The 12,267-nt window shown below is 38.6% G+C and overlaps 1 protein-coding gene across 1 annotated transcript in view; it reads left to right on the forward strand.

Annotated features, from left to right (window-relative positions):
* The window catches only part of TMX4 (thioredoxin related transmembrane protein 4), a 43,697-nt gene that overhangs the window by 16,437 nt on the left and 14,993 nt on the right, over nucleotides 1-12,267 (forward strand). The window contains exons 3-5 of the mRNA XM_040637988.1: nucleotides 3,483-3,528; nucleotides 5,107-5,235; nucleotides 8,339-8,384. Coding sequence (XP_040493922.1) covers nucleotides 3,483-3,528; nucleotides 5,107-5,235; nucleotides 8,339-8,384 — 221 coding nt within the window. The remainder of the gene's footprint in view (nucleotides 1-3,482; nucleotides 3,529-5,106; nucleotides 5,236-8,338; nucleotides 8,385-12,267) is intronic.

Below are 12,267 nucleotides of genomic sequence, written 5' to 3' on the forward strand. Positions count from 1 at the left end.
AGTATTGAACTTAAATCATTCTACTGTGTTTTTGCATATCAAAATATAGTTCCCTGGTATAATTTCCCTTTCTCTAATCTTAATTCTTTTCTTTCTTTTGCTGTACATGTTTAAGATGAGCTTGATAATAAGAAATTATATTTTGTCCTGCATTTTGGATTAATGCCCTTTTTATGTTGCAGTCTTCATTTTAAAGTAGAAGTTCCCCTTAAAGTAAAAAAGACATGCAGGAATGTTGGGAGACCTTGTGGTCAAACTCTGTCTCTTTCAGTTAAAGTTTAAGAGTGCACTTGTTTCTTCTACATCTTCTGAGGTTTCTTGCAGTGAATCATTATGCCAGCCTTTGAAATGAGCTGCTGCCCTGCTGTTGTAATCCTTTGTGAAGATCCACACATGCCTTGTTTTTAGACTTTGAAGCCCACAGTCTCAGATGGTGCTTCTCTGTTCCGAGTTGGTCATGTTTTAACTTTTCAGGTAAAGAGAGGCTCCCTTGAAACTTGATAACATCAGTATTAAAGGTTAGAAGACATTTCTGGAGCAATGAGACCCAAAGCCTTTCTAACATTTATTAGCATCTTAGAAATAACATTTATTTGAGGTGAATTTCCTATGGTGTCAGATCTTCAAAGGACTTGGTAGTGTGTCATAGTCTATGGGCTACTTTGGTTGTTCTTGATTTTGTTGTCGATTGTCCTGTGACAGTGTATTGTTCCAGACATCGAACTGAACTCATATCTGTGTTAGATGCTGTGATCTTATTAGTATCCTCCATGGGTTGTCATTTGAAGAAATACTGACAAATAAAATAAGTTTTGAGGTATTACAGTTTATTAATGATCTTTATTTTAAATGAACCTTAATTGATGGTCTTGTAAATTGGTACGATAGTCATGGAAAAAAGCACAGCAGTTCATCTCAAGAGCCAAAAAGTTCTCATACCCTTTACTCTAACAGTTTGGAGGTGGGCAACCTTTTCGTCTGAACCAGAAAGGTAAAGAAAACTCTCAGAGACTATCCATCACTGTGTTTTCTTTCTTATTTCCTCTGTATTCATTTTTTCATGGGCATATTTATTTGTAAAGATATGTTATCCAAAATACTATATGATTTCCAAAGCACTTAACACTAAATTATTCTATTGCATCCTACTTTATTCTAGATTTGAATCAGAGATTTAAATATAGAACATATTAGCTAGCATGTATTGAGTACTTATTCTATGTCAAACACTGTATCCTATGTGCTTTATAAATACAAAATCATTTAACACTAAAAAATACTGAGAAAGAAATTATGATGCCCATTTATGAGAAAACTGATGGTTTAAATTTACTGCCCCAGTTTAAAAACTAATAAGACACAGAAATGGGGTTTGACTTCAGGCAAGTTGGCCTGTAAATCTGGAAATATTGTTATATATACTGTGTAAGTTACTATGTTTTATGAAATATTTTTTGTATTTATTTACTTTTTAATCTATTGCCATGGCCAGTGATGACCAAGAACATATGAAGGATTTTTAATTTTTTAAAATATTTTATTTATTTATTTAGAGAACTTGAGCAGGAGGAGGGGTGCAAGGAGAGGGAGAAAAGCCAGCAGACTCCACACTGAGCGCATAGCCTGATGTGGGGCTCGATCTCATAATCCTGAGATCACAACCTGAGCCAAAACCAGGAGTAAGATGCTTAACTGACTGCATCACCCAGGCGCCCCTGTGCATTCCATTTTAAAAGACTATGTAAATAAAGCCTAATTCCCTAACACTGTGACTGTCCTTATGTAAGATTTGGGGTGGTCATAAAAATCTGTAGCTAGGAAAGAAGTGAGATATGAAACTGTTTGTAATAAGCAAAACATATAATAATTGTCAAACCTTTAGGATCACCAGTACTTTTTCCCTTGGCAATTTAGATTTGGAACTGTACTAAAAGATGCCTTTGTCCTTGGGTAGAGTGGAGTTCCAAGCCTGTTAGAGGTGAGAATGCCCTGTAGACAGAGATGCTTATTCCAAACCTCAGCTGACTTCTCAGGTCACTTTTGTTTCTGTTCCTGCCAGTACAAAAAAAATGTACAATCATAAATGTATGAAGTTTATGTTTCTTTTTGTAACATTGAACTTTACTGCCTTCCGAATACTGTGTTTGCTTTTAAGTGCCATAGCGGTGTTTCAGAGTACTTGGTTGGATATGAGAAAAAATAGAGAACCTTCAATCAATCAATCAATCAATCAATTATTTTGCTGAATACAGATTTAGTTTATAAAATGAGTAGAAGCCAATATCCCTTGTTATTAAAAATACACCTTCAGTATTTCAAACTGCAAGTCATCACAGGGATGTAAAATTTGAGCCACTGTATTTAACTAGGGATTTGATTTTGTCTAGATTGTTCTGCAGTGGGAAAGGCAGAAATGATGAGAAATGTAAAAATGGTCTCTCTGCCATTTTATCATGTGGGGTAGGAGAATCCTTTAGCTTTCCTTCTCTTTGCCAGAACTGGGCTTACTCAAACTTGGTGCCCACATAAATATTATTTAGTTAAGAATAAAGAGCAGGGATCTGTTCTTTACTCCTACCGTCATGCACGTTTTTGTTGCATGCCCCTTTCCTTGATATCATCCATCTCTGTTTCTGGTCATGACTATTTGATTAAATTCTCTCCCTCTGCCACTAGACTGTAACTTCTGTGAAATCAAAGACTGCATGTTTTTGCTTATCTATGTGTCTTGAGCTATTATCACAGTCCCTAGAACAAAGAAGCTAGTTAGTAAAGATTGGATGAGTGACTAAGGGTTTTATTTATCTTTATCTTCACATGTACCTAGTATAGCACTTGATATGTGGTTATTGTTCAGTAAAGGTTTGCTAAGACAAATTGAAAAAAATCTGTTTAATGTACATAGACTTCCTTGATAGAAATTACAAATTTTATAAGTGTGAAAAGATTGTACATGATCTTATTATTTCATATTCTTTTTAAACCTATAACTGATATAATGATATCTATAATTTACTGAGTCCTTTAATATGTGCTAAGCACTTAACACACTGATCTAATCTCACTTCAGAACAATTCAGTCAGGCTTTAATATACCCATTTTATAGAAAGATTAAATAATTTGTTTAAGGTCACAAAGCTGGTAACTGGAGAATTTAGTATTTAACCCAGATTGCATGACTCGACCACCTGTCCTTTCAGCCACCATACTATTCCAAGCAATGAACAAGCCAGAAAACTTTAGCGTAATACATCAAAGATAAGCAAAATGTATGTCAGTGACCAGAAAGTGGTAGGTAAACAAAAGTGGATAAAAATATGATTTACATAAAAAATAAAGTAAATGTGATTAAATAATTGGAATGATTTTAGTAATGTGGCCATGAAAAGAAGCTCAAGACTTCTTGTTCTTACATTGTAAGTCAGGTGCTTGGGGTAGTCTGAGTTTAACCTCTAACTTTTTTTTTTAATGCCTCTTGTAGGTTTGAGTGGCCGCTTCTTTGTCACTACTCTCCCAGCATTTTTTCAGTAAGTTTAAATAATTTTCTGATTAGAAACTTAGAAACATTAGAAGAGATTCGAAAGCAGTACATGTGTATCAGGAATTCTAAGTTGTTTTCCATAACCATTGCTCATTCAGCTTAACGTTTGAAGAGAGCAAGACTGGTGTGCATTGAGTAATAGCTGGTAGAAGAAAGGGGTGCCCAGAGTACAGCTGGGGAAAGGCACCTAATGTCAGACAGTGAGTAGGGGGTGGGGGTGTCAAAGAAGGTTTCTCCGATGATACAAAAGGTAGGAATTAGGTTAAGCAGACAGGGTAGAGAAGGCCTTTCCAGATACAGGAGATGTCATGGAAAAGCCTGGGAGAAAATGAGATACCTTCTGAGGATTGTAACTGGTTCTGGCCCATAGGTTGCAGTTCGATCATCTTGGGTGGTAAGGCTAGAGAGGCTCAGGTAGTGACAGGGGAAGAGAAAGGGGAAGCTACTTAGGAGGTGGGATCACTGGGACATGGTGACTGGTTAGTCATAAAGAAGGAAGAGCCTGTGATGACTACCAATGGGCCGTGTAGAACTCATAAAAGCTATTGAGGAGCCATTAGAATAAGATGAGGTTTTAGAGGCCAGAATGGAGAAGTCAGTGTGAAGTGCCTGTTAATTCCAAATGGAGAAGTTTAGGTAATAGTTTGATTTCAGGATCTAAAGCTCAGAAGAAAGATCTAGACTGGAGACACGTATTGGGGATTCCTCAGCATCGAGGAGACAAACGTTGCAATGTATCTAGGGAGAACATACACAATGGGACGAGAAATAGGTCAAGGATAGAACCTGGGGTTGACCAACATTAGGACATCTGCAAAGGAGAACAGGGAGTGAGGAACTGAGCAGGGGTGGTCAGAGTAATAAGAAGCAGCCAAGGGAACTCATGTCATAAAAACCAATGGAAAGGAGGAAGGAGGGGATGTTCAGTAGTGGACAGTGCCGATGACAGACAAGGAAAAATGACAGAAAAGTGCTCTATGGATATGGCATTGAAGAGTCATTGGAGACCCCCAATACGAGCAGTTTCTATGAAGCTGTGGAAACAGAACCACCAATCACATGAAAGCTGAATGAGTGATGGCCGGTGCAGACTCTTCCCTCAGGAAGCTGGACTGTGGCGAGAAAGTCAGAGAAAGACTGAGGGGCCTGTGAGAATAGAAGGTGTTTTGTCGATTTTTTTGTGGGGGGAGGGGTCTTGAATGACGTAAGCTTGGAAAGCTGGATACAAGTTTTAAAGCTTGATAACAATTACTGTTTTGCCATTGTAAGAGAAAAATTGAAATAATTGGTAGCAAAAATAATAAAAAGTAACTTGGTAGATTAGACACTGCCAAAAACTTTGATTATGGTTCCAAATTGTGCAGTGAAATGCGTAATGCTTGCTATTTGGGAAATATCTAATCTGTAATAGATTAATATTTTTGCCTAACGATAATTTTTTTCTTCATTTGAGCCAAATTAAAATTCAAAGTAGAGTTCACATGTAAAACTAATATTTGTTTTGATTTTTATTATCTGTAACACTCGTTATTTTAATGGATTTGTTTGCTTTTCTAATTTATAGTGCAAAGGATGGGATATTCCGCCGTTATCGTGGCCCAGGAGTCTATGAAGACCTGCAGAATTATATCTTAGAGAAAAAATGGCAGTCAGTGGAGCCCCTGACTGGCTGGAAATCCCCAGCTTCTCTGACGTAACTTGTTTTTTTTCTTATGACAAGGTGTTATTTATAAAACAGGAGGTATTAAGTTAAACAGCCCATAGGCCTTGAAAGTCTACATTTTTCTTCATATTCAGTTGTGATTACCCAGACTACACATGACCATGCTTGGCCAATGTTGTGTTTCTGGTTATGACCAGCATGTTTCAACCAGTTGTTAGCATACTGGGCTTTAGGTATCCAGATTCAGAGGGGTTGCAAAAGCCTTTTCTCTAACTTTTGCACTAAGCCATATCAACTGTTTTCTCTTACAAAATATGATATTGAATATCGTTTACTGTTCTTTCTTCTGTTTAAATTATTGATAAGATAGAAGAGTTAACTCTTAAATTATAGTTTATGAAGGAATTCCTTGTATCTGTGTGGAAAATAAAACCTATGGTGTCTTTAGGTGCCTAGTGGAACACAGATGGGAGTAACTTTTGTTCATGATGGCAAGCTGTATAATCCTTGGTGAAGTGGATAAGGCCAAACCATACTAACTTTTTCCACAGTTGGTTTTAATTTTGAATGAATTGTCATAATTGTAGTTAAGTTTATGTTAGTATATATAAGAATAGGGAATATCACTCTTGAAGTAGAATCAAATCATGCAATATTTCAGGAATAAATCATCCAGTAGCATTTCTATAATACCCAGGAAATAAAGAGCTTACTCTAAAAGCAATTCACTGAGGCGCCCGGGTGGCTCAGTCAGTTAAGAGTTTGCCTTTGGCTCAGGTCATGATCCCAGAGTCCTGGGATTGAGCCCCACATAGGGCTCCCTCCTTGGCGGGAAGTCTGCTTCTTCCTCTGCCCCCACCCCGCTTGTGCTGTCTCTCGAATAAAAAAAAAAAAAAAGCAGCTCACCTCTGGCGTTTCGTTCTACAAATATTTGAGCACTGATTTTATGCCAGATGCTGTTCTAGGTGCTAGATACTCAACAGTAAGCAAGACAGAGTTAGTCCCTTTGCTCTCTTTAGGTAACTTAAAGTAAGACAGATTAAGAAAAAAAAAAAAAAAACTAGGGATATAAAGAATCTTAATCTGGATAACTACTATTAAAAACAAATCTTTACTAAGACAGGGACTAACTGGGGGGATGGGCCTCCATCAGATGAAGGCTGAAGCAGCAGGGAGGGCTGAAGGATGGAATGACCGAGCTGGGTAAAGAGCATGGGGAGGAATATTCCCAAGAATGGGTATAGCACGGCCATAGTCCCCCATCTGGAAAGAGCTCATGGGGCAGAGGAGCAGAAAGATGGCCAAGGTTGAGCACAGAGAAAAGGAAGGGGAGTGGTAAACGCTAAGAAAAGAGGCAGGCAGGAGTCAGATCACAGAGGTCTGCAGCCTTGGTTTGGAACTTGGATGTATCAGTGCACAATTAGAAGATGGCTCTTGGGAGGAGAGGTTGGAGAGGGCACAAATAGAAGAGGTGAGACAATGAGAAGGCTGTTGCTGTGTCCAGCCTAAGGGTGGCGGTAGTGCCTAGTAGGGTGGCAGCAGTGGGGATTGAGAGAATTTGAAATATGCTTTGAATGTCAACTTGGCTAGGGTGCAGGAGAGGAAAGATTCACAAAAAATCTCCTGGGTTTCTGTTTTAAGTACTTGGTGGGTCTTGGTATCAGTTACTGCTTTGAACAAGAGAAAAGCAAGGGCTCAGTATTGGACATGGTGAGTTTGAGATGCAGACTTCCTTCTAGAGCTGTCAGGTTGGGTATATGGAGATGGGTCTCCATGGAGAATTCAGGAACACAAATATAAAGCATGTAGATGGTATTTAAACCTTAGAAGGGAGGGAATCACCTAGAAAGAGGGAAAAAGAGGAAAGTGCTAGGGAGTGAGACAAGAGACACCCCAAAATAAGGAGATGGGTAGGGAAGGAGTCAGCAAAAGGAAGCTGAAAATGGGTACCGATGAGGCAGGAGGACCATCAGGGGGCCTTCCTAGAAGCTAAGCAAGGGGTACTCAAGAAAGGGGAGTAGTCACTTGTGTCCCATGTTACCAGGGGGTGAAATAAGATCGAGTCAGACAGAGATGTTGGATGAAAGCAATGAGAGGTCATCATGGCCTTATCACAAATTGTGATAGTACAGTAGTGAGGACAGAAGCCAGATTTGAATGGTTAAAGGTACGGTGAAGAAGACGAAACTGTAAGCATAGACTCCTCTTTAGAGAAGTTTGTGAAGCTGGAGAGCCATATGAAATCCAAGAATGCACTTTTTAAAAGATAAGAGAGGGTAGAACATGTTTTCATGCAGAAAAAAATGATCCCACAGAAAGGGAGAAATCGCTAATACAGGAAGAGAGATGGCAGAGAAAAGCAAGTCATTAACAAGACCAAGGGCTGGGATCCATGGCACAAGGGGAGGAATTAGGCTGCGCTAGGCCAGATCTACTTTTGCTGTCGTAACAGGAGGAGGTGGACCACGTATACACCAGCCTCAGATTTAGTGGTGGGAAGATAAGAGAGATCACATAAAGGCTTCTGGTCTTGCAGTGACGTACAAGGAGTATCTGTTAGCTGAGCATGCGTGGGGAGGGGAGGGTGTGGAAGGTCTGAAGAGAGGGAAAAGACATGAGCTATCATCTCGGGTAGAGCCTCAAACAATGCAGTATTGAGTGCGCTCTGAGGTTTGTGACTGGGAAGGGAGAGCAATCAGCTGGTCATGTGGTTTTCCCTGGAGACATGCAGCTACCCAGGGTTGGGGTTTTTGCCAAATATGTACAATGGAGGGAGAAAGGGCCAGGGGTTTGAATGTGTTTATAACAGAGGAATTAAAATGAAGGCTATGGAATCCAAGCTTTATGTGAATGGAAGTGAATCCAGAAGAGAGGACAACATATTGCAGAAAGTGAAGGGGGAGATCTGTGACCTGAGTTTTGGTTTTGGTTTGTTGTTGTTGTTTTAAAGTAGGCTCCACACCCAGTCTGTAGCCCAATACGGGGCTTGAGCTCACAGCTGTGAGACTGAGACTTGAGCTGAGATCAAGAGTTGGATACTTAACCAACTGAGCCACCCAGGCCCCCCTTGTTTTTTCATAGTATACATCACCAGTGGTTCTCCTTCTCTTCATTTATTCATTTTTTCTTCTAGGATGTCTGGAATGGCTGGTCTTTTTAGCATCTCTGGCAAAATATGGGTGAGTAATCTTAAATATACTTTTTGTGATTATCTTTGCAGAGAGGTTTTTAAAGAGTAAAAATGTAGCTTCTAAACAATAGGAAAGTAAACACTTACAAATACTATTATAATGTCACTTTTCTTCTTAAGCCACACAACTGCTCTCATGTGGTCCACAGTAGATTTGTGTCCATGTGTAGAAGGGCATAAATTGAACAAAGATCTGTAGCTACTGTGTCAAAGTCATATTTTCTTAGATCAGTGATGGATCCCTTTATCAAAGCTGAAAGGGCTTATGTGGTTTTACTTCATCTTGTTTTCCCATTGTCATAATCTCCCTACAGGTCAAAGATTATCTAAGCCTGAAAGTGATTGTGTGTGTCAGGGATCAGCAAACTATAGCTTGGGGGCTGGCCGCCTGTTTTTATAAGTAAAGTTTTATTGGAACGCAGCCATGTTCATTAATTACCTATTATCCAGAACTGCTTTCATGCTATAGTGGTAGAGTTGAGTAGCTGAAATTGAGACCATGTGGCCCACGAGCCTAAGAAATTTACTCTCTGGCCCTTTAAGAAAAAGTTTGAGCGCCCATACTATAAGCAATTTTATTTCACTGAGTCATTTTAGTGAGTTAGAACAGTTATTTAGGTTAAAATGTTGAAATTATATAATCTTGAATGTGTTACATAATCTTTTACTTCCCTGTATGTGTAGGGTGGGCTAAATTCTGCCAAATTTAACAAACTTGCTGTGGAATTAAATACAAATCCTTAAAGTATTTCAAAAAATCTTTAGAAGTGAGTCCTTATATATGTCTTTTCAAGGCTATGATTCTAAGTCATAATGTAATATTTGAAACTTAATATTCAAGGAGTTCATGGAGATACTTCTTCTGTTTCTCATGCACATTGATATATGTTTAGGGAAATTTAAGAACAATTTTTTGTCCCAGTTTTTCAGTTATACTTTATTTTCTGCCTTGTGAGATGGAATACTAACTTCAGGATTTTTTAAAAACAGAAACTAAGTTTGTCATTTGGATTCAGTATTTCTTAGTTAAAGTTTGTTAACTGTTTTTGGGGGCACTGGTGTATGATATTAAACAGTAACTGGGATTTTCCCTCTCTCAAGATAGTATGAGTTTTATATGGTTTCCTTTTATTTTCTTAACACTGATGAGAAGTTTACTCGGGGTTTGAGGAATTATGAATTGCCAATTGGGAATTGAGAGTAAGGATTTTGCCTTTTGCAATATGTTGACACTAAAGGTTGACAGACTCATATATTCTGATAGCCATTTGAGTACCTTGTAGCCTTATAATGTCTAATTCAACAGGATAATCATAATAGATGGATGTCAAGAATCATAAGAGCAAGATCTCGGCATAGAACCTGTGATAAATGCAGGTCAAGAGATGAATTTGTTTAGTGGTTTAAGAAGAGCTTAGATAGAAGTTGGTCATGACTTACATGCATTGTTAAGAGGTGTATTTTCAAATATAGTATCTGGGGAGAAATAGTTTCTTGACCTCATATAACTTGGCATTTTGTGCTCTGATAAACAAGAGTTTAGGTAAGGAGTTACAGTTTTTCATTTTATCATGTGAATAATTACAATGTGTGGCATTGTCGCATCAAGGCCAGGAGTGGGTGTTTTATCTTTATATGCACAGCGCTCCAGCCGTGGGCAGCATGCAGATTCTGTGGGTATGCATCAGACTGAAAAGAAAGGGCAATTTGGAGAATAGAATATGATCCATCTCTGAATAACCAATGAAGATGTTCTTCCTTTTTTTTTTCTTAAAGATTTTGTTTATTTATTTGATAGAGAGTGAGTGGGAGAGAGAGAGGGCCCAAACAGGGGGAAGAGACAAAAGGAGAGGGAGAAGATTCCCCACTGAGCACAGGGACAAAACTCAGGCCTTGATGCCAGGACCCTGGGATCATGACCTGAGCCAAAAGCAGATGCTTAACCAACTGAGCCGCCCAGATACCCCAGTGAAGGAAGATGTTCTACTTACTTTTCAATAAAAGTAGGTATACATGATATTTATATACATATGTATACTTAGCATGTCTTTCCAGATATCTAAATAGGGAACAAAGAAGATAGGTTTATAGGATAAATTGTTAAATTTGACACACAAACAATTACATTTTACATTCTATAGAGTCACTTTTATCTAATATTAATACTCGTATTTTTTTCTTTTTGGTCAGTTTTTGCCTGGAATGTTTTTCCACTTTCAACCTTTTTATTGTTGTTATGTTTTAAACGAGTCTTGTAAAAAGCATATAGCAAGAAGTAATTCTTTAAATGATAAATTTAGTCCATTTATATTTATTGGCATCACTAATGTATTTGCCCTAACTGTAGATTGTGTGTATGTGTGTATAGCAGGGGGTAATATGACTAAAAGAACATAAGTGGTAGGTTTGTAGGTTATTTTGATCTCTCCATGTGTGTGTATTTGTTACCTTAAAAATCTGTGAGAGAAATCTGGTATCACCCTCTGTATCAGCATCTAGTCTTCCCCAAGCCTCTTGACAACTTTCGTAGTTTCTTCTTTTCTTGGAAACAAGTTTCCAGCCTTCCATGAAGTCTCTGGGAAGGGCTCTCACAACCTGTTTCTATAATCTAGACCTTGTCCTCTCATTCACAGAGGACATGATTTTCAGCCTGCTGAGACTCAATCCTTGGCTGTCTGTCAGGGTCCCACTTCAACTTTGAGGTGCAGTCTTGCCTGGTTGCACCTAAAGAACCACTTGCTAAGCAAGTCCTCCTAGCTGACTACCCAGCTCGCTCAGCTTATTTAGCCAGCCCTTCTCTCTTGCCCAGGATCCTTTCGTCAATGTTGAGTGTATAATTGTGGGGAACATAATCTGTTTATAACTCATGTCTAGACAATATAAAACTGTAGTGCAACCATATTAACAGTGAACAAAAGAAATATAGCATGTGGTGAGAGAGAGAGAGGGGAAAAAACATGGCTAGAACTAAATGAGTGTAATGTCTCCAAGAAAGAAGATCAAAAGAGGGAAGAAGGAAAGACACAGAGTGGCTAATGCCAGTGAGGCAAGGTTATTGATGCCCATCCACAATCTCTTGTATCCTACTGTGATGCTGTGGGTACAAAGACAGATAGAAGTCAGCGTTTCTTCAGCAGCAGTCTCCCCTGAAGGAGTGGCTGGTTAGGTGTAATACTTCTATAGGGAAAATCGCATGTTATTAAGTGGGGGAGAAGATAACCAAACAGTGTGTGTAATGTTATGTTCGTGTGGAGTTTTTATGTGTATACAGGAAAATGCCTGGAAGAGATTAATCAGATGTCAACAATAGCTATCTCTGATACTGAAATTATGGCTGATTTTTACAAAAATCTCTTCTCTTTCTTTGTATAATTTTTTTTCTGTAATGAAAAAGATAAAGTAAAAATAAGAACAGTATCTATAAGATGAGCCTATTGAACTAGTTCTTAAAGTCCTTGAGTTTCTGCTTTCAGAATGAAGCCAGCTTGCTGCATCTGGCATTCTGGAAATAAGAGCTTGTCCTCAGGATGTCAGAATTGCTTGGTGAGGAGACACCCACACAGCTGAGTTCCCATGAACTCAGGGGTTTTATTGTGTTCTGCATTTGGCTCTCTTAACTCTACACCAACCTCCCATATGTTCTTGCTTGACTAAACCCATGAGGTGAAGAAGTTTCTTAAATAGTGTTATAAGCCAGATCCTGTGAGCTTCCTGCTGTCACCTGGTACCACAATGTGGGGGAAGGGTGGGTAATCTCAAATGTTCTATCCATCACTAAAATTTAGATTGTCTTTCCAATCCAGTCATGATGGTATCCACCATTTTTTAAAAATTTTTATGTAAACTCATAGAAGTCACTGCCACTTTAGCTA

Source organism: Ursus maritimus, unplaced genomic scaffold (assembly GCF_017311325.1).
Source record: "Ursus maritimus isolate PB19 unplaced genomic scaffold, ASM1731132v1 scaffold_22, whole genome shotgun sequence".
Taxonomy (NCBI): domain Eukaryota; kingdom Metazoa; phylum Chordata; class Mammalia; order Carnivora; family Ursidae; genus Ursus; species Ursus maritimus.